This window comes from Carcharhinus amblyrhynchos, chromosome 19, assembly GCF_965287045.1.
Source record: "Carcharhinus amblyrhynchos chromosome 19, sCarAmb.v2.hapA, whole genome shotgun sequence".
NCBI lineage: Eukaryota > Metazoa > Chordata > Chondrichthyes > Carcharhiniformes > Carcharhinidae > Carcharhinus > Carcharhinus amblyrhynchos.
In genome coordinates, this window is record NC_137342.1 from 26,489,892 (window position 1) to 26,512,275 (window position 22,384).

Consider the following 22,384-nt stretch of genomic DNA (forward strand, 5'->3'; position numbering starts at 1 on the left):
ATCACTCAGCCTTGAGGGAGTTGATATTTATGTAAACAAGAGACAAACTTACTCCTATTTTGTGTGACTTCCGAATGCATGGCCAATCAACCATTTTTGCACTGCACTCTGCAGGTCTTTATACTTGTCAGTATTGTCTCCTCCACCATCATTTTGCTATTTGCATATATTCTGTAGCCTAATAGTTCACCATTTTTGGAGAGAGAGAAAACCAGAGCACCCAGTTTCTTAACACACTGCTTAATGAATGTGCGTGACCAACAGACAAGCTTACTCCTTTTCTTTAGTTACTTATATTTTTTTTGCTGACACACTTGCTCTTATTTTTGAAATGAAACATTAACCATTTAAACTAAATCAAATTAACTGAGGGACAATTTAAAGGGACAATCTCTTAAACTGACGCTGCATTAAACAGAAAACCAATCACAAAGGAAACTTAAAACGTTAAATCAAGACATGATTTATACAATAAAATTGTTTCATGCTCATCATTAGACTTTCAAGTCCAAGAGCTTTGATTGAATTCAAATTTCACCATCTGCTGTGGTGGGATTTGAATAATGGTCCCCGGACCACTGTTCTCTGGAGCTGTGATTTCGACGAGTGGCTGCCTTTTGGTGAGTGTGCTGCATTGTAATTACTATATTTTGACTTAATTCTAGTTCGAGAGGATTTTTTGATTATTTTGGCGCTCCGTAGCGGGAGATAGGCGCGGGGGCTGCTGGGAAGGAAGCGCGGGAGTATAAAAAGAAGGCCAAGGTAGATAGCGGGCAGCGGAGTGAGGCGGGAAGCAGAGTGAGAGGTAAAAGGGCTTAAGCTCACTGGGCTTGGGCGAGAGTAGGCTTGGTAACAGGAATTAATAGGACAACTTAATAGGGGGCAAACATAATGGCAGGGTCTAGGGTTACACGTGTTCACTGTGTTCGTTGTCATATGTGGACATTTCTGGAGACAGCACATCTCCCGAAAGCCCACATATGCGGGAAATGTCTAGAGGTGCAGAGATTAAGGGCCCGGGTGAGGCAGCTGGAACTGAGGCTGGAGGATATGTTTTTAGTTAGGGAAAATGAGGAAATAATGGATAGGGACAGTAACACTGAGCAGATACCAGGACCTGGGAGGAGAGATGGATGGGTTACAGTTAGGAAGAGCAAAAAGAAAAGGAGTCGTGGCACTAGGACCGCCCTGGAGGAATTACCCCGGAATATCAAGGGTGGGGTGACAGCTGGGGTAGAGAAGGCAAGGGAGGGAGATCAGAATACCTCGGAGGAAGGGAAGAGTGCAGGGTGTGAGATAGTGGTGGGGGATGGGAGAGTCAAAGGGATTGACAGGCGGTTCTGTGGGCAAAAGCGGGACTCCAGGATGGTAGTCTGCCTCCCTGGGGCAGGGGTACAGGATGTTTCAGAAAGGGTAGAGGGAATTTTGAAGGGTGGAGGGACCAAGTCTGATGTGATAGTGCACATAGGAGAGAAGGATGTAGGAACAAAGTGCAGGGGGGACATACGTAGGCAGTTTAGGGAGTTGGGGGCTAGGCTGAAATGTAGGGCCTCCAGGGTGGCGTTCTCTGGGCTGCTGCCAGTGCCTGGGGCTAGCAGGGCTAGAAATAATGAGATACTCCAACTCAATGCGTGGTTGAAGGATTGGTGTAGGGCAGAGGGTTTTAGATTCGTAGACCATTGGGAAGTCTTTATGAAAGAGGGGCAAATATATAAGAGGGATGGGGTACAGTTAACTGGGAAGGGTGTGAATATCTTAGCTGGAAGGTTAGCTGGAGTGTTTCGGCAGTGTTTAAACTAATATGGAGGGGGGGTGGGGATGTGGACGGAACTGGGATTGGGGATAGGGTAAGCCCAGAGGGTAGGAAGAAGGATCGAATTGTTTCTGAGTGTCTTCGGTGCATGTGTTTCAATGCTAGGAGTGTGACTGGCAAAACAGATGAACTGAAGGCAATAATGTTCGAAAGGAAGTTGGAAGTGGTGGCGGTGACAGAGACTTGGTTGAAGGAAGGGCAGGACTGGCAGTTGAATGTTCCCGGGTATAAGTGCTTCAGGCGTGATAGGGGAGGGTCACAGAGAGGTGGGGGAGTGGCGTTGTTAGTTAAGGATTGCATCATAGCAGTGCAGAGGGAGGGAGGAATAGAGGATATAGGAATCGAGTCGCTATGGGTGGAGTTGAGGAATAGGAAGGGAGATGTTACTATGTTGGGTGTGTACTACAGACCGCCCAACAGCCTGAGGGCTGTGGAAGAAGGGATAAGCAGGGACATTCTAGATAAGTGCAGGAAGAATAGGGTGGTGGTAGTGGGAGATTTTAATCTCCCCGGGGTAGACTGGAAGGTGCCGAGATCAGAGGGTGCTGACGGGGAGGAATTTGTACAGTGTGTAATGGAAGGATCCCTGGAGCAGTATGTGGATAGCCCGACCAGGGAGGGGGCTATACTGGACTTGGTTCTGGGGAATGAGCCTGGGCAGGTGGTTGACGTTGAAGTAGGAGAGCAGGTGGCTAACAGTGACCACAACTCTGTCTGGTTTAAGATATTAATGGATAAAGATGAAGCCTGTCCTAAGGGGAGGGTGTTAAACTGGGGGAGGGCTAGATACAACCGGATTAGGCAGGATCTTAAAGATACGGACTGGGGTAAGCTGCTTGATGGCAGGTCGACGCTGGGTATGTGGGAGTCTCTCAAGGGAAAACTAAAATCTTTGCAGGAAAGGCACGTGCCGGTCAAGAGGAAGGATGGGAAGGGTAGGATTAGAGAGCCGTGGGTAACTAGGGATATTGAGGACCTGGTCAGGAGGAAGAGGGAGGCATACATTAGATCTAGGCATTTGAGGACAGAGATAGCGTTAGAAGAATACAGAGAATGTAGGAGAGAACTTAAAAGGGGCATCAGAAAGGCAAAAAGGGGCCATGAAATGGCTTTGGCGGGTAGGATTAAAGAAAATCCTAAGGCATTTTACTCCTATGTTAGAAATAAAAGGATGGTTAGAGGGAAGATTGGCCCTCTCAGGGACAGAGGAGGGGAACTATGCTTGGAGCCTGGGGGAATGGGGGAGATCCTGAATGAATACTTTGCGTCGGTATTCACGCAGGAGAGGGGCCTGATGTCTGGTGCTGTGCTTGAGGAGTTTGAGGATCCGTTGAGGGATATAGTCATCACGAGGGAAGAAGTGTTGGGACTCTTAGACAGTATAAAGACGGATAAATCTCCAGGGCCTGATGGCATCTATCCCAGGCTGTTAAGGGAGGTGAGGGATGAAATTGCTGGGCCTCTGACGCAAATCTTTGTCTCTTCTTTGGACACAGGTGAGGTCCCAGAGGATTGGCGCATTGCAAATGTAGTACCGTTGTTTAAGAAGGGTCAGCGGGATAACCCAGGGAATTATAGGCCGGTGAGCTTGACTTCAGTTATAGGCAAGCTAATGGAGAGGATCCTCAAGGATAGGATGTATGAACATCTGGAGCGCTGCAGTCTGATCAGGGATACGCAGCATGGCTTTGTTACAGGGAGGTCGTGCCTTACGAATCTAGTGGAATTTTTTGAAGAGGTGACAAAAACGGTTGACGAAGGACAAGCCGTTGATGTTGTCTATATGGATTTCAGTAAGGCGTTTGACAAGGTCCCTCATGGTAGGCTGATAGAAAAGGTGAAGGCTCATGGGATACAAGGCCAGGTATGTAGATGGGTGGAGAACTGGCTTGGGAGGAGGAGACAGCGAGTAGTAGTGGAAGGCTCCTTTTCCAATTGGAGGCCTGTCACCAGTGGTGTGCCGCAGGGCTCGGTACTTGGACCTCTTCTATTTGTGGTATATATTAATGACTTGGAAGAGGGGGTAGGTGGTGTGATCAGCAAATTTGCTGATGACACCAAGATGGTTGGATTGGCGGGTACTGAGGAGCAGTGCCTGGCAATGCAACAGGACATAGACAGGCTGGTAGATTGGGCAGATAGATGGCAAATGGAATTTAATCCGGAGAAATGCGAGGTGATGCACTTTGGCCGGAATAATGTGGAGGGGAGTTATACGATAAAAGGTAGAACTATCCGGAGTATAGATACGCAGAGAGACCTGGGGGTGCAAGTGCATAAGTCCCTGAAGGTGTCGGTACAGGTGCAGAATGTGATGAGGAAAGCGTATGGTATGTTAGCCTTCATAGGAAGAGGTATAGAATATAAGAGTAGGAGTTTGATGTTGCAGTTGTATAGAACATTGGTTAGGCCTCACTTGGAGTACTGTGTCCAGTTCTGGTCGCCGTACTACCGGAAGGATGTAGAGATCCTGGAGAGAGTGCAGAGGAGATTTACCAGGATGTTGCCTGGTATGGAAGGGCTGTCTTACGAGGAAAGATTGGATGAACTTGGGCTGTTTTCCCTTGAGAGACGTCGGCTGAGGGGGGATCTAATAGAGGTTTATAAGATTATGAAGGGGATAGATAGAGTAAATGGTGGTAAGCTTTTTCCGCTACAAGAAATGGATAGAACGAGGGGTCACGGGCTTAGGGTGAGGGGGGCTAGGTATAAGACAAATATTAGAGGGCAGTTTTTCACGCAAAGGGTAGTGGGGGTGTGGAATGCACTGCCGAGTAAGGTGGTGGAAGCAGGCACGCTAGGGTTGTTTAAGAGTCACTTAGACAGCCATATGAGCGGGCTACATATAGGGGGATATAGTAGGCCTTACTGAACATTGTAGGCTTGGGAATACATTTTGCCTCAGGAATGTTAGTCTTTGCCTGTTTAATAATGAATTTTTTTGTCTCCACAGGCATTTAAGTCCAGCAAGGGGCATGCAGGCGGCAGGTTGTAGTGGGCTGCTCTTGGATGTTGCTTCGGGAGTTGCCTATTGCTTCATGTCGTTAGTGTGCTTAAACTGGACCATCTCAAGGGCAACATGACAGCTCAGAGACTATCTCTGTTGCTGTGCGGACACATGGATTTGGGCCTGTGTCTGTGGGAGTTTGCACGTTCTCCCCGTGGTTGCGTGGGTTTCCTCCGGGTGCTCCGGTTTCCTCCCACATCCCCCAAAGATGTGCTTTTAGGCTGATTGATTGGGTACTAAAATTGTCCCTAAATTGGACCTCCCTGATCCTCGCACGTTAGACGTAGACTAAAATCATGAATAGGTCACTGAGATAGTAGGACGGCGGCGCGGGCTCGTTGGGCCGAAGGGCCTGTTTCCCGTGCTGTGTTGTTCTTTGTATCTTTGTATTACCCTGGGCCTTGGGATTACTAGTCCAGAGACAATAGCACTACACCACCACCTGCCTCTCACCTGACAAGCTACTGACACACCTTGGGTTGAAAGTCAAGCTAACAGCATACTTTGTTACCTTAGCTCGGTAATTATTTTCTTTCTTGCACTGGCTTTTTAAATAGGCATATTTAAATCATAAATCCCAGTGTAATAACTAGTGGGGCTATTTAAGGAGTTACTGAACCAACAAAGTGAATAAATTAATGTGTAAGAAACTTTAGCTGCAGGCACACTCTCTTTTTTCATTTTCCATGGAATATTGTACCAGAGTCAGAGATTTACAGCATGTAAATAGGCCTTTCGGCCCAACTTGTCTATGCTGCCCTTTCTTTTTTAAAACCCCTAAACTAATCCCAATTGTCTGCATTTGGCCCGTATCCCACTACACCCATTGTATCCATGTAACTATCTAAATGCTTTTTAAAAGATAAAATTGTACCCGACTCTATTACTACCTCTGGTAGCTTGTTCCAGATACTCACCGCCCTCTGTGTGAAGAAATTGCCCCTCTGGACACTTTTGTATCTCTCCCCTCTCACCTTAAATCGATGCCCTCTAGTTTTAGACTTCCCTACTTTTGGGAAAAGGTATTTTCTATCTACCATGTCTATGTCCCTCATTATTTTATAGACCTCTATAAAGTCACTCCTCAGCCTCCTACGCTCCAAGAAAAAAGTCCCAGTCTATTCAGCCTCTCCTTATAACTCAATCCATCAAGTCCTGGTAGCATCCTAGTAAATCTTTTCTGCACTCTTTCTAGTTTAATAATATCCTTTCTATGATAGGGTGACCAAAACAGCACACAGTATTCCAAGTGTGGCCTAATCAATGTCTTGTACAACTTCAACAAGACGTCCCAACACCTGTATTCAATGTTCTGACTGATGAAACCAAGCATGCTGACTGCCTTCTTCACCACTCTATCCACCTGTGACTCCACTTTCAAGGAGCTATGAACATGTACTCATAGATCTCTTTGTTCTGTAACTCTCCCCAGTGCCTTACCATTGACTGAGTAAGTCCTGCCCTGGTTCAATCTACTAAAATGCATCACCTCACATGTGTCTAAATTAAACTCCATCTGCCATTCTTCAGCCCAATTGATCAACATCCCACTGCAATTGGAGATAACTTTCTTCATTGTCCACTATGCCACCAATCTTGGTGTCATCTGCAAACATACTAACCATGCCCCTGTGTTCCCATCCAAATCATTAACAGTGGGCCTAGTACTGACCCCTGAGGCACACCACTGGTCACAGGCCTCCAGTTTGAAAAACAACTCTGTACAACCATCCTCTGGATTTTAACCTGGTGTTGCGAGACTTTTTGTTCTATTAAGAAGCTAATTTTGTATCCATTTAGATACCTCACCCTGGATTCCTGAGATTTAACTTTATGCAACAATCAACAAGCGGTACCTTGTCAAAGGCCTTGCTAAAGTCCATGTAGACAGCATCAACTGCACTTTCTTTCCAAAGAAACCCTTAGCTAACATTTATAGATGGAAATTCACAACTACTGCTATTGTGACTTCCCCAATGCATGGCCAATCAGCCATTTTTGTAGTCTACTCTACAGGTCTTCATACTTATCAGTATTGTCTCCTCCACCATCATTTTGCTATTTGCATATATTCTGTAGCCCAATACTTCACCATTTTTGAATGTGGGAGGAAACTGGAGCACCCAGTTGCCCAACACACTGCTTAATGAATGTGCATGGTCGATGAGCAATGCTCCTCATTGGGCTGCACATTTGCAAATTCAGCCCCAAGTTCTCAAAGTGGAAGAGTCAGCTGAATCTGCAGATGTAGTCCAACAATTAGAGAAGTGAATTATTATGCTATGGAATATATGCAAATAGTAAAATGATGCTGGAGTAGATTACACTGGCAAGTATAAAGAGCTGCAGAGTATAGTTCAAAAATGACTGACAAAACCACTTATTTGGTGAGGTAGTTAATGGAACAGTTGACAGAAATTCAGGACATTATTAGTCATAGAATCTCTATATTGCAGAAGGAGGCCATTCAGTCCATTGAGCCTGCACCAATCCCTATCCCTGCCAAGTATCCTGACACTAAGGAGCAATATAGCATAGCCAATCAGCTATTTTTGCACTGTACTGTGCTGGTCTTTATACTTGCCAGTATCATCTCCTCCACCATCATTTTGTTATTTGCATATATTCCGTAACCCATCTTTGGAATGTGGGAGGAAACCGGGGCATTCAGTTGCTCAACACATTGCTGAATGAATAGGGTGGAATGCATATGCAAAACAGAAGAGTGCAAAGCAGAGATCACCCTTAACCTTCACACTACTGGAGTCAGCCTAGACTTTGAGTACTTAGACATGGGAGGGAGGCGGCTGAATATTCCAGCCAGAGAAATGGTGCCGAGGAAAGTGAAACTGCTGATCCTGATCATGTGTGGAAATAGTGTAGAAAGGTGAATATTTCATCCATGGAAGATGGCGTTGTGTATGTACAAAGTAAATAGTACAGGAAAGGGTAAACCTAGCGCGGGACACAGTTGGAATATCAGGAAGTTGTTCACACTATGAGTCATAAAACTTGTCATGAACTTCCAGGTTGATGAATGGGGGAAGAACCTGGGATTTATTTCACAAACACACGAATACTATGAGTTGCCCAGGAGTGACGGTGGATTTATTTTGGATGATGCTCACCCTTTATTGATCATCTCAACTTTGGCCTTCCATACTCCCTCCCACTGTGGTTGTTCATTACTCCTCCCCCCCTCTTTCTCAAACTAGTCCTCTACTTGGGTAACTGGCTGTGGTACAACACACACAACAAAGTGAGGTGGAAAATGTCCAAGTAAAAGGATTTGGTTTTCGAAAGTGAAAATAAACATAACTCTCCCCAACCCCCAAATCACGGAACAGAATTCTATTACAAAGAGATTGTGATTTTAATTCACTCCCAGCACCAGCGCTGTTATTGTTTTTAACGTGAACCCTTTACTCACATTCTCGTGTTTCATGTGTTTCAACAGTCGAAGTTCGCGGTAAGCTCGTTTGGCGAAAAGTTCAGATTGAAAGGGTCGGTACAATTTCTTGATTGCTACTTTAGTGCCAGTTCGCTTATCAATAGCTGAGCTGTAGACCCAAAGTACAGGTTAATTAGAGATGTTTCCGCGACACACACAAAAAAAAGATTTTTTTTAAAAAAAAGGTAAGTTTCCTGAGAACCCGGAAGAGTAGTGGTCCGCTCCACAACTCAAGATTACATGGAAAAGTCTTCATTGTCAATTATCTCTCACACGCTGTGCAGATGTGTGTGTGGTTTCAGAACAGATGAATGGGCATAGGGTGAACTGAAATAAACCGCTCTGCAATGGCCACACAAAGTTGGGTAGGAAGATAAGAAGGCCACTCACCAAACACTTCCATAGGCTCCTGAGCCCACAGCACTAAGCTCCGAGTATCTCTCCAGTACCTCCCAGGCTGTTTTATTAATCTCCTGCTGGTGGAACCCCTTCCTCGCTGTCATCGTGGTGACCTCTCAAACTTTGGGCACAGGCTGGAAATTGTTCGATCAGCGGCTTGTCAGGTGTTGTTTCAAGAATTGCCAAGTTGCCGAATCGCCTCCTACACTCTAAGGTTGAACTGATGCGTGTTGAACAGGCTGCCTTCATTCACCATAAATGACTGCAACTCGCCCCAGACTAACTTGGGGGCAACTTCCCCTTTCTTTAGGGAAGCTTTTCTCTCCCTCCTGTAATATTCAATCGTTTCCTTCAAAGGGAAAGCTGAACTTTATAATCACGTGCTTGATCAATATTTGCTCTTGGGAGGTGTTTCGACCGCTTTGATAAACACTGTTGCCAGCAGCTGGATTGGAGGCTACCCTCTAATGGAAACAGCCGATCATTGCAGGCGAGCTCAGAACTGGGCTCGGATTTAGTGTCGACTTCAGCATTTTCTTTTTTCGCTGTTACGTGGTGTCAGTTAATTTTCCAAAGGTTTGAGGTTGGCGAGATCAGCGCCACTATATGTTCTGTTTGACATCAATTTATTCAGTTATACCCTCCCCTTCACTCTATGTCCTGGCCCTTATAAATCATTACCCTCAATCTTAGATGAAGGGTCATCCAGACTTGAAACGTTGGCCCTATTCTCTCCCCACAGATGCTGTTAGACCTGCTGAGATTGTCCAGCATTTTCTGTTTGTCACATCTGGTCTTGGACGTTTTCTCTCATTTTCTTCAGTCTGAAGAATATGGTACATTGGTTGAACCATCTGCTCCCCACACTGGCAAATCTGGCTGGGCCACTTCATGGTACTTGGGTCCTACACTGGGAAAACTGTTCGCCATTCCAAAATCGTCCTGGATTGAGGGATAATCTCCAGCTTCTTTGTCCTTGAGCCCCAGGCCTTTCCACCCTTCTGACAATGTGCTAGAAGTTCACATAGCTTCTTGGTCACTCTGCTCAGCTAGCTGCCCCCACAGCTTTACTCTATTTGGATTGCTCAGCTGTTCAAACTTACTTTAATGCCCTGCCCTGCCCCATCATGGTCCTGAAGTTTCTGTAGTTTCCTATTTTATCTTGTGCCCTATCTTGTCCCTGAGACTCCACTGCCTGTTCCTACTAAAAGTGTAAAGTCACTGATAACAATAGGTTGCTCTCTCCTTTTGGTTGGTGGTGGTGGGGGAAGAGAGAGAGAGAGAGAGAATTGACTGGTGGTGATTTAACCTGAGGATCACCACACCTCAGGTAAAGAGCAAGGTCAACATGGCAGGCTTTCGTGAATAATGTCAGCTGGTACAGGAATTGAACCTGTGGTGCTGGTATCGCTCTGCATCACAAACCAGCCGTCCAGCCAACTCAACTAAACTGCTGATGATAACCCAACTGCCCCTCTTGGTCCCTGTGTTAGCTGATATTATAAATAGTTTTCTCTCTTCTCCATTTTAAATTTGCCACCATCAGCCCTCTCTTCAAAATAGAAAGATCCTTGACTCCTTTGTCCTTGCAAACTCCCATCTCCTCTCCAACCTTCTTTTCCCTTCCAAAATCCTTGAATATGTTGTCATCTTCCAAATCCATTCCCATCTGTTCTGGAGCTCTGCTTCCTGTTCTTGCCAAGATATGGAAACTGCTCAACATCAAAGTTACAAACCAATGTAACTGTGTCGAAGGTAAATGTTCTCCCCTCGTTCTTTTAGACATGTCTGCAGCCTTTGGGACTGCCCTCATGTGGTTCCATTCTTGTGTATCTAATTGTAGCCAGAGAATTACTTGCCATGGTTTCTCTTCCTGCTTCCACACCTTTGTCTCTGGTATTTCCCTCTGAAGGATCTATCCTTGGCCCTCTCCCATTTCTCATTTACATGCCGTCCCTTGCTGACGTTATTGAAGGCACAGTGTTTAGTTTCCATGTCAATGTGAATGACACTCAGCTTTACCTTGGCACCAGTTCCTGGAGCTCCTCCACTGTTGCTAAATTATCAGACTGTATTAGATGAGCAGGAATCACCCCACCCCCCACCCTTTCAACATTTAAATATTAGAAATACTGAAGCCATTGTTTTCCAACCGTTCTCCAAACTTTATTTGCTATCTAGTCCCTTCTTCTACCTAGCAACTGTCTGAGATTAAGACTTTGTTGCCATGTTTGATCCCAAGATGAGCTTTCAATCTTCTAATCACAGAATCACTGATTTCTTCCAGGCTTCACTATTCCAATGTACTCCTAACTGGCCTCCCACATCTCACTCGCTGTAAACGTGAGGTCATCCAAACTCTGCTCACTGTCTTATCCCTGTGCTTGCTAGCCTATTATGGCTCTCAGTTAAGTCAGGTTTTGTTTTTAAACTTCCGATCCTTGTTTTCAATCTCCTTCCTGACTTTGTCCTCCCGACCCTGTGATCTGCTCTCACCTCCCAACCCTCTAAAGTGCCACACTCCTCTGATTCTGGTCTCTTCTGCCAGATAATTATAATTGCAGTGTCATTGGTGGCCAGGCCTTTAGTTGCCTAAGCTCCAAGCTCTTGAATTCCCTTCCCATATCTCGACACTTCTACCTTGCTTTTCACCTTTAAGACACTTCTTTAAAATATACCTCTTTGACTGAGCTTTTGGTCATCTGACCTCATAGCTCCCTGTATGGCTTTATGTCATTCTTTATTTTATAATACTCCTGTGTAGTGCTATGGGACATCACATCCATGTAATATAGAGCTGCCTATTACTACAAAAAAAATCTTTGTCCTATTTTTGGGACATTTGACGAGACACTTTTTCCTCTAATGCTTTTTATTGTTATTTTCAACTTTCCTAACTGGCATGCTTTTCAGCATATTTGCATTTGTTATTCTAGTCCATTGGTTTTTTTTTAAAGAAATTCTCCCTTGTTTCAGCAAATCTCATTCTCTTATATGAAGATTATAATCAATGGTTTGTGTTCTGTTAGATGGTTAAGGGATAAGGGACAAGTGTAGCTGAGATAATGCAACCATGATTGTATTTAAAGATAGTGCAAACTTGAAGGACTGAAAGGTCTATATCTTGTGTTTTTTTTTTACCCTCCCCCTCCTCGTATGACTTTCCTCTAGACAGTAAAATCCCTACTTCTATCATCTTCTGTATGAGCCTTTTTATCAGGATAGATAAACGGATGCTTTGTTGAAGAATTATCAACTGAAAATCCGCATTTTTAAATGTGACTATTTTCCCAGGGGCTCAATTAATAAAGGCCATATTTAAACAAAAACAAAGACTTGCACTTATATAGCATCTTTCACAATCTCAGGACATTTCAAAGTACTTTAAGGGGAGGCAGTGGCCCAGTGCTATTATCGTTAGACTACTAATCCAGAAACTCAGCTAATGTTCTAGGAACCCGGGTTTGAATCTCACCATGGCAGATGCTGGAATTTGAATTCAATAAAAAATATCTAGAATTAAGAATCTACTGATGATCATGATTGTTGAAAAATCCATCTGCTTCACAAATCCCATTTAGGGGAGGAAATTTGCTATCCTTTCCCGGTCTGGCCTATATGTGACTCCAGAGCCACAGCAATGTGATTGACCCTCAACTGCCTTCTGGCAAATAGGGATGGGTAATAAGTGCTGGCCAGCCAGTGTCCCAAGTCCGATGAAAGAATAAAAAAAACTTCACAGTTAGCGAATTACTTTTGATGTGTTGTTAGTGTGGCAACAAATTTATATAACTAGTTCTTACATAAAACATGATCATAACCAGTTAATGTTTTTGTGATGAGGATTTTGAGGAATAGTTTTGGTCAGCTAACCAGTGGTAATTCCTTGTTCTTTGAAATAATGCCATGAGATCTTTTACATCCACCCAAGAATGTGCAGAGCAATGGTTTAAGGTCTCAAATGAAGACAGCATCTTCAACAGCATGGAACAAACTTGGGACTTGGGTGTAAAGGTGTGTCAAACTTAATTTTTTATGTGATCAAGTCCTGGGGTGGAACCTGAATCCACCAACCTTCTGACTCAAGACAAATGTCCTCCCAACTGAACACAAAATGAAACTTGAAAGCCTGAAGAAATGCAATTTATTTTTCTATGTGGAGGGGATGAATAATCAGTTTTGGATTTATGACACTCGAAGACCTTTTAATTTTCCGTAGCTACTTATTGCTTGCACAAAATAACAATCCAATACATGGCTGTGTTTAATATTCAGTTTCTCTTATTCATTAAAGCACTTTATTTTTGCAGCTCAGTGCTGTGTTCCAGAGACACTGCCTAGTTACTCAATCTCCACAAGATGCTGTCTAGTTGTAACTATGACCCAGGTTGGTGATGATCTTTGGCCCCATTTTAATTGGACCAATCAGAGTGACATTCAGTGGCACCTGCTAACAGGCAGTACCACAGGGTGGGTCTTTAGAGGTATCTGCTAACGTGAAAAAAACCAAACGTAATCCAATCCACAGTTAAATTAGGTAACAAAGCCCAAACAAATCCAGAGGGAATCTTACTGGTTGAATCATTGTGCTATTATCAGTGTACGAGACACTCTATTCCCTACTGTGATGAAATCCTCCGTGGATGCTCACCCCGGGACTGGTACTAATCACGTTTCCACCTGTTATGGGATTTTGAGCTAAGCACACCATTCAAAATGCACCTCTTGCAAAGCAACATTCTCAAAAGGTTCTACTTGGGAAGAAGAAATGTGCCAAAATGTAGTTGTGCAAAACAAGTGCTATTAATTGAATTTTTTTTTTCATGGAATACAATTGAATTGCTTTCACCCCAGTCTTGCAGGGCTAAAGGCATTGCCCAAACATAAACAGAGTTTCATATACGAAGCGTTGAATAATTTTTCCACGTACAAAACAGTGGAATGGCCTCTCCCTAAGGTGTATGTGCTCACATTATGGAATCATAAGTTACAATACACATGGAGGCCATTCAGCCCATTGTATATATGCTGACTAGCTTTTAGAGCTACTTGCCTGATGTCTTCCCCATTGTCCTGCATTTAGGTTCTTCTCAGAAAATTATCCAATAAGAAAACCACAATTGCCCCCTCCACATCTCAGCCAGTGCATTCTAGATCCTACCCATTCACTGTGCAAGGACCTTTTCCTGATGCTGCCATTAGTTCTTTTGTTAATTAAATTGGTGTCCTCTAGTTCTCAACACTTGCATAGAAACATAGAAAATAGGAGTAGGCCTTTCAAAGTATCCACCATTCACTATGTTCATGGCCGATCATCCAACTCATTAGCCCAGTCCTGCCTTTCCCCATATCTTTTAAGCCCTTTTGCCCCAAGAACTATATTTAACTGCTTCTCGAAAATATACAGTGTTTTGGCCTTACCTGGTTTTTGTGGCAGTGAATTCCACAGGCTTAACATTCTCTGGGTGAAGAAATTTCTCCTTGTAATCCTGAAAGGATTACCCGATATCCTTAGACTGTGACCCCTAGTCTGGACACCCCCGCCAATGGGAACATCCTTCCTGTATCTACCCTGTCTAGTCCTGTTAGAATTTTATAGGTTTCTATTGGATCCCCCCCACCTCCGTTGTTCTGAACTCGAGTGAGTGTAATCCTAACAGACTCATTTTCTCCTCATGCGTCAGTTCTGCCATTCCAGGAATCAGTCTGGTAAACCTTCACTGCACTCCCTCTATATGTTATTCCTCAGATAAAGAGACCAAAACTTCACAGGTGTGGCCTCACCAAGGCCCTGTATAATTTCAGCAAGACATTCCTCTCCTGTACTCAAATCCTCTTGGTCAACATACCAGTTGCTTTCTTTACTGCCTGCTCCACCCGCATGCTTACCTTCAATACCATGTGTGCAAAGACACCCAGGTCCTGTTGCACATTCAGCTCTCTTAATTTATAGCTATTCGGATAATAATCTGCCATCTTATTTTTGCAACCAAAATGGATAACCTCGTATTTATCCGCATTATACTGCACCTGCCATGCATTTGCCCATTCATTCCACTTGTGCAAATCACACTGATGCATCTCTGCATTCTTCTCACAGCGCACCCTCTCACCCAGCTTTGTGTCATTCTGCTAAAATGAACAGTTCTTCCATATCTACTCTGCCAGACGTATACAATGAATTTCCCCCCCGCCCCATGATCAGCCGTTGATAGTTAGTTTTCAAGTCATGGTTGCCTCACCATTGTTAACAGTTCAGCATATTTATGTATCATGTAATACCTGCTAATCTCAAACAAAACTATCCTAAAATCCCCTCCTTGAATTTCATAATATGTTTTGTAAAAGTATATGCTCGTGGGGTTTCCAGCCTGTAATCTCGTCTCCAGTTTCAGGTGACAATTGTAAGGTACTCTAGCTTTGATCTTTGATAAGGAGTTGAACTAAGAAGTCGCACTTACATTATTCTTCACAAAAGCATTGTGGATTATCTGGTTGCTGAGCTAGATCTATACATCTGAAATCCATCTTGTACATTTTCAAAATGATCAAAAACATGTCCAGCAAAGAAGACATTGCTGGATCAGGTCCTACGAAGGAAGTGAATCAGGAGTCAGTAAGGAAACATTTGGCGGCAGCGATCGCAATATCATAAGGTTAAATATGGAAAAGGACAGGGTAAAAATAATTAATTGAGGAAATGGGCCATCTTTTAATGGGGAGAGAACAGATTCGGTCCATTTGTTATTGAATAGTGAGAATGCTCAAGGGTATGAGGGAAAAGGTGGGAGAATAGCACCAAGCCGTAATGCTCATTTGGAGAGTTGGTGCAGACACGATTGGCAAATGGCTTCCTTCTGCACTGTAACACTTGTGATTGTGTGAAATTGGAATCCAAGATTGGTAGACAGAACTGCAATGGAACAATGCGCTGCCTTTTAAAGGAGACAGAGCTCAGGTACAGTCAAAGTGCATTCTCCCCAGGGGGAAAGGTAAGACAATAGACTCCAGAATGCCTGGTTGACAAATGGGATAGAAAGATGAAACTTGAAATGGATGCATATGATTGATATAAGTCGGGTAATATAAGTGAGAAACAGACTCATGATAAAGGCCTCAGAGGGGAAGTGGAAAAACAAATAAAAGAAGCAAAACAGGAGAGTATGAGGAGACTGGCAGCTAAGAGGGCATGCAAAAGGTTTGCAGTTTCATATAGAAAATGATAAAAGGAATACGAGGGCTGACTAAGGACCTAAAAAGGGATCTTGAGGCCAGGGCAAAGGTACTACATGAATAATTTGCAGCTGTCTTTATCAAAGTAGAAGACACTGCCCCAGTCATGGTAAAATAGAGGATATTTGTACACTGAATGAGCTAAAATTGACAAGAGATATTGAATAGGCTCGCTGTAGAAAGTTACTAGGAAAGGATGAGATGCATCCAAGAACGTGGATGGAAGCAAGCGTGGAAATTGCAGAGGAACTGGCCATAATCTTCCAATCCTCTTTGAGTATGGGTGATGCCAGAGGCCTGGAGAATTGCAAACATTACACCCTTGTTCAAAAAAGGGATAAGGATAAACCCAGCAACTACAGGTGAGTCAGCTTAACGTTGATAGTGGGAAAACCTCTGAAAGTGATAACTGGGGCAAAATTAATAGTCACTTGCACATGTGTGGATTAGTTCAGGAAAGCCAACATGGATTTAAAGGAAAATTAACTAACTTGCTCAAGTTTTTTGATCAGGGAACGGCGAGGGTTGATTGATCCGGTGTACATGGATTTCCAAACAGCATTTGATAAAGTACCACATAACAGGCTTCTGAACAAAGTTAGAGTTATGGAATAAAAAGGAAAAACAGCAGCATGGATGTGAAATTCGAGATGAAATGGTGAGTAGTGTGAATATTACTTATTTCTTTGACTGGAGGAAGTTACACAGTGGAGTTTATCAGGGGTCAGTTTAGGACAGTTTGTCTTTTCAGTAGCCCTGTGGCACTGGTCCTAGGTCTTCAGTGATTTAATACATAGTGAAACCTGGTACCATTTGGTAGCTTTGAGTACAAATGTTTTGTGTTGCCCCTTCCCCACATGAATAATAGTTAAGTTTATCCATCTTAAATGTGACATCTATCAGATTTGGTCCCATTCTCTCTTGGTCCGACTTGTCATCTATTTTCCTGTCATCTAAGGTCCTTGCCCCATTTAAATCTTGTGGACAGTTGCTCCGATGCCTTCACCTAGTTTATTGAAGAAGAATGAAGAACAGCAGCCTTCACACTAACCTTTGCAAAACTCAAACTATCCAGGCCTACAAAGAAGCAGTGCCATCAAACCTTCTGCATGAAAATTCAATCCAATCTTATCTCTACCTGCTAATTCCACAGGAATTGACCTTATTTAAGACTTTTATAATGGGGCACTTGATGCATCTTGATTTTCGAAAGATCTTTGGCAAATTCTATCTGGTAGCTTAATGCTAGTAGTATCCTCAAAAACTTCAGAGATTGACGGGAGCTTCTTCAATTCCAGGATGTCGACATTTCCTAACATTTTTGTCTTAGTGATCAGCACATCTCCAATGATTCTTTCCACCAACTGATCTCGAACTGAATTCAAGCTTATAACACATGTAACTTCAAGTTGGACTTACAATTGGCACCAAATGGGCTTCTCTACAGCCAGAGCGCGGTGAGTTAAATATCGATGTTGAAGAAAACTGTCCTTAGTTCTATAAATCACCTCATGAGACAGTCATCAGGACCAGCAACGAATTCTGATGGCTGGAAAGTGCCACCCTGAGATTTTTTTTGCTCTTGCTGACTTTGTCCTAAATTTTCCAGTCCTACTCATCACGGGAATCATAGAAACCCTACAGTACAGAAAGAGGCCATTCGGCCCATTGAGTCTGCACCGACCACAATTCCACCCAGGACCTACCCCTGTATCCCTACATATTTTACCCATTAATCCCTCTAACCTAAGCATGGCAGGACACTAAGGGGCAATTTTAGCATGGCCAATCAACCTAACCCGCACATCTTTGGACTGTGGGATGAAACCAGAGCACCCAAAGGAAACCCATGCAGGCACAAGGAGAATGTGCAAACACCACACAGACAATGGCCCGAGCCGGGAATCGAACCTAGGTCCTTGGAGCTGTGAAGCAGCAGTGCTAACCAATGTGCTACCATGCCACCCAAATCATCGTGTTTTAAGACAGAAAATTTAACACATCAAAAGTCCATTGACTTTGGGTGGGAATATCCTATCCAGTGGCCTGCAGAACAGAAAAATCTGCCCTTTGTCTCATGCTCAGTGGTGTTCCATTAGTCCAGATAAAGAGTCCTAATTTAGTATCTATTATAATTTGTGCCCAAAATGTCTCCTCATAATGGCCCCTTAACCTGCAGCTCTATAACAAGTGCCAAAGAGCAATGACCAACTTTGGATAAATCCACCTGAATCCAAAGTCTATCTTTTGAAACCAAGAAAGCTATCTTTCTGCAGCACTTAGGCAATCTTTAATAAATACAACTACAGCTTCCTTTTTATCTATGTTTAGAATCCCTCTAACCTTTTAGTCGAAATTTTGATCAATTCTTTCTAACTACGTCTATAACTAAGAAACATTTATGCCGTGAAATTTAAGTTGTTGAAGAAATAAATGTTGATTTTTCTCAAAGGCCTTGAGTGTTGGTTTTAATCTTTACGTATCAACCTTTCAATTAATTTTCATATGTGGCTGTTCATCTACTGGGTCTATTTTCTATTTCTGGATCTACTGACAATTCCTGGACTCTGTACTACTTTTTCCTTTGTGTTTCTTTTTGCCCTGTAGATTCCATTGACATTGAGATGGATATGTAAAAGATGTCTTGACAATTCAAACACAATTCATCATTTAAATGGTTTCCTTCTACAAAACTTTCTTTCCTGCTGTCCATTTTAGTATTAATTTTTGCCATTATAAAATCAAATGTTATATAATTCAATATCCAAATTGGGTGTACAGTACAAAGGAGTCTGACCTTGGCATCTGATTCTCTGCCCTGGAATTGTTTACAATGTAAGAATGATAGTGTTTTAATTAAGTCCATCCCTATGGCTGCCAAATATACCATATGGAAATGCAAATTGTCATGAGGCTATGTCCTTTTAATTTTGAAAATATCATTTTTAAAATCTCAACTGATTGGAGATTTTCCAATTTGAAATGAGACAGAACAATCTACTTAAAAATACAAAATCACCTTCCAAGGTGAAGATGAAGAAACAAGGCTCCCTCAGAAGTCCAAAGAGGGAGACATTTCCTATAATTCAGATACCCATCAAAACTCATCACTGTCTCAGCAAGTGACATTGAAATGCAAAGTGCTGGATATTGAATGAAATGCTGGTTGCCCAGACAGACCCATCCAAAACCCTTGGAATTACACAATGGATGAAGTATTTCCAGCCACTGCAGAGAAATTGCAAAATGGTTTTCAGCAGAAGAAAGTGGCTGAAAACTGGGTACTCTCTCTCTTTTGGAACAAGTGTATTACTAGGTTCAGAAGTCAATGTTACTTGAAATCTATCAGTGAATTGAGATCTCGTAATAATTGCAACATCTTCCACATCTGACTGCATCCATAAAACAGGCTAGTCCAAACCAGCTGCAGCATTTAAACATCTATGCCTCAAGGACATTTAACCATATTTTTAAAAACTTTTACTTTGGACTCTTATCATCCCTTATTTTTGATACCTATGTGTGACATTGCACTTTTATTTTTTGTTCTCGGTTTGGTGGTTAATAAATTGACTTTTTATTTAACCTTGTTTGATTAGTTCCTGAATATTCACAGTTTAAATGCTTCGGTATGTTTGGATTTGGAAAAGGCACGTCCTTGCAAAGAAAAACTTAAACCTCCATCGTGGCCAAGCAAGGAGCTTGAACATAGGAGACAGTTCACTCCTTCTCATCTGGTCATAACATAAATAAAACATGATTCAGAAAGTCATTGTGAGAATAAAATAAAAGGAAACAGCAATTGGAATTTTTTTTTCAATTCTTGACAATTATCTCTTTTTCTGTTCTATGACAGGTTACTTGGAGTGTGGATTCTGATGATCCAAAAGAAATGATTATCTTACAGAGATGTGTTATGGTTTTGGATTATTAAAGAGTATGAATTTATTTTTACACTTCTATTCTTCTCACCTTGACAGATGTGGGCTTTATATAAAGGTAACGCATCATACTCCCAGTCAACCATAGGCTGATCTCCCCTTTTTTCCTGATGGGGGGTGACGGGAGGAAGAGCTGACCAGTGGCGATTGAATTGAGGATCACCATACTTTAGGTGAGTGGCAAAGTTGAGAAGGCAGGCCTTCATGAATAATCTCAGCCTGTATGGGAATTGAACCTGTGCTATTGGCAGCACTCTGCATCACAAACCAGTTGTCCAACCAACTGAGCTATACTCTGCTGGCTAGCTAACACAATTGGCAGGATTTATTAACCACTCTCACCCCAAGGCCAGAAAATCCTGTTCGAGGTCAACGGATTTTGTCCATATTTTGCCCGCTATGATTCCCGTGGCAGACGGGACAGGAAAATTCCGCCCAATGGGTCGGATTTTCCAACCCTACCACTGTTGGGATCTTCTGGTCCCACCGAAAGTGACCCCAGTGGGTGAGCCATGCAAAATACCACAAACAGCAGCGGGACAGGAATATCTTGCCTGTGATCAATAGCGAACCATCATCCCACCGAATGACTTTTGAGTATGAACGCACCTAAAGGACAAAGTCCCACCATGCTATATGTAACAAAATAAATCTATTTGTTCAGAAAGAATGTTATTTTTTTAAACACAACACAGAGGAATCAACCGCTTTCTACCAGTTGTTTTATGAGCTATGCTATTATAAAGTGTTCTGAGCAACCATCTTTTTTAAGTTTAGAATCCAGATATAATAGGAATTTCCTGTTTTGCATAGGAGGAGTGCCTTGATAATGTAAGCATTTCAGGTCCTGACTGCTGAGATAACAAAGCCAACAAAAATCAAACATCACAGTTCAGTAATTTTACAAATAAGGTATTCAGTGGGATTAGAATTAATATCTCTGATGGGATTAGAGTTGATAATCTAGACTGAAAAGCTGGTCCGTAAGCACAGGCCCAATTGTCGTCTTCTCTGATGTAAATTGCATCACGCCACAAATCTTCACAAGAATGAAAAAGCCAACTGCAATCTGCTTTAGTACTACTGACAAAAACAGAGAAGCAGCAAAGGCTTGTAGGAAACATTGCTTATGCTTAAAATTAATATGTACAGAGAATGAAGACAAATTTAGTTTTATTCAGATTTTGTTTCTGCCTCATGATTTCTTCATCATCCTAAATGTACTGTCTGTAAACAGGGAGAATGGTCACAGATTAAATGAATGGTACAGTTACTAATTTATACTTTAAAATAATTTGTGCTCTCATAAGGACATATTTTGTATGAGTCATTGGCCAACTTTAGCAACCATAACATCAGGTATTGATATAGACATAAAAAGCCCTTGATGTATTTGGCATGACTGCCAGACAGTGTGAGTTTATTAATTGTTAACAGAAGATAGTCATGCAAAAAAAAAAGGTCAACCAAATCAAAATAAAAAAAAGCTGTTCTTTTTGGTTTAATGTTGTCCATATCCAAAATATTAGTTCTGTTATCCGATGAGCTGAAGGGGTGGTGAAACTATATCCAAAACGTAGCCCTGTGGTATGTCATATACCAGCAGGCAGCTGAAATGCTTTTCATCTCTTACTCAGGCTGCTCCTAGGGTTCCATCTCCATGTTATCCATTGTACATTGTGGCAACTCAAAGCTGTTTACTTCCTCAAATGTAAGTTCTGTGAACATAAAAATGAATTTTATCTGCTATTATTCACCATAATAAACTACAATAATACTGCAGCATGCTCTATGGTAGAACGTCCCAGTGCTTTGCAAAATGAGTTACATCAAAAAAAGTCCAGTGACTCCCGTTACACAGGAATATTTTTAAAATGCACTTACTGTTTTAACTCAAGGTTAGTACAAAGGAAGAGTACAAATAATTACTGGTTATTAAACTGTTGCTTATATTTGTGCATTATGGCATGTTCCTAAAAGCATAATAAAATGGTACTTTGGTGAATGTCCCAAAATCTTTAATATAATAATGGGGTCCTCCTATTAGAGATAGTGATATTACTGAAGACTTTATAGCGATTGAGATTTACAAAGAAATTTGAATCTGGCAGGATCCACTTTCAAACCTTATATTCCTGGAGTTTCCACACAATGCCATTCATTCCAGTAGCTGTTCTCAGTACAAATGGGATGATTAATTGATGCATCCTCTTTACGGTCTTTTTCTTTTCTCTCAGGTCCAATTTTTTTAAAGTACCTTAGTTGGTCAGATGTGAATTGTCTGGCTGGTGAATTTTGAGTTCAAAATATTTTTTTGTTTGTCTACCATAATACACACCCTGCCACTGTTTTCTGAATCCAATTGGTACAGCTAGCACAGTGGATCAAGTGTTAGGGTGGTGTATCTGTTTCCCTTACCACCTTCCATAACTATTTCCTTCCTTCTTCTTTATATCTTTTTATGGATGCCAAACACTGGGGAGATGATCCTGCAGTGGTAGTTTCACTGGACTTGTAATCCAGATACCCAGGATGAGATT

The 22,384-nt window shown here is 42.3% G+C and overlaps 2 protein-coding genes across 4 annotated transcripts in view; both read right to left on the reverse strand.

Moving 5' to 3' along the window:
- Nucleotides 1-9,102, reverse strand: part of LOC145355384 (mitogen-activated protein kinase 12-like) — a 72,782-nt gene extending 63,680 nt beyond the window's left edge. Inside the window, exons 1-2 of the mRNA XM_080207400.1 lie at nt 8,662-9,102; nt 8,251-8,380 (exon numbers count right to left, since the gene is read on the reverse strand). Coding sequence (XP_080063526.1) covers nt 8,251-8,380; nt 8,662-8,774 — 243 coding nt within the window. The 5' untranslated portion in view covers nt 8,775-9,102. The remainder of the gene's footprint in view (nt 1-8,250; nt 8,381-8,661) is intronic.
- Nucleotides 9,103-21,051: 11,949 nt separating this feature from the next.
- Nucleotides 21,052-22,384, reverse strand: part of mapk11 (mitogen-activated protein kinase 11) — a 48,174-nt gene continuing 46,841 nt past the window's right edge. For all 3 annotated transcript variants that reach the window (XM_080207401.1, XM_080207402.1, XM_080207403.1), the window contains one exon: nt 21,052-21,562. In XM_080207401.1, coding sequence (XP_080063527.1) covers nt 21,489-21,562 — 74 coding nt within the window. In that variant the 3' untranslated portion in view covers nt 21,052-21,488. The remainder of the gene's footprint in view (nt 21,563-22,384) is intronic.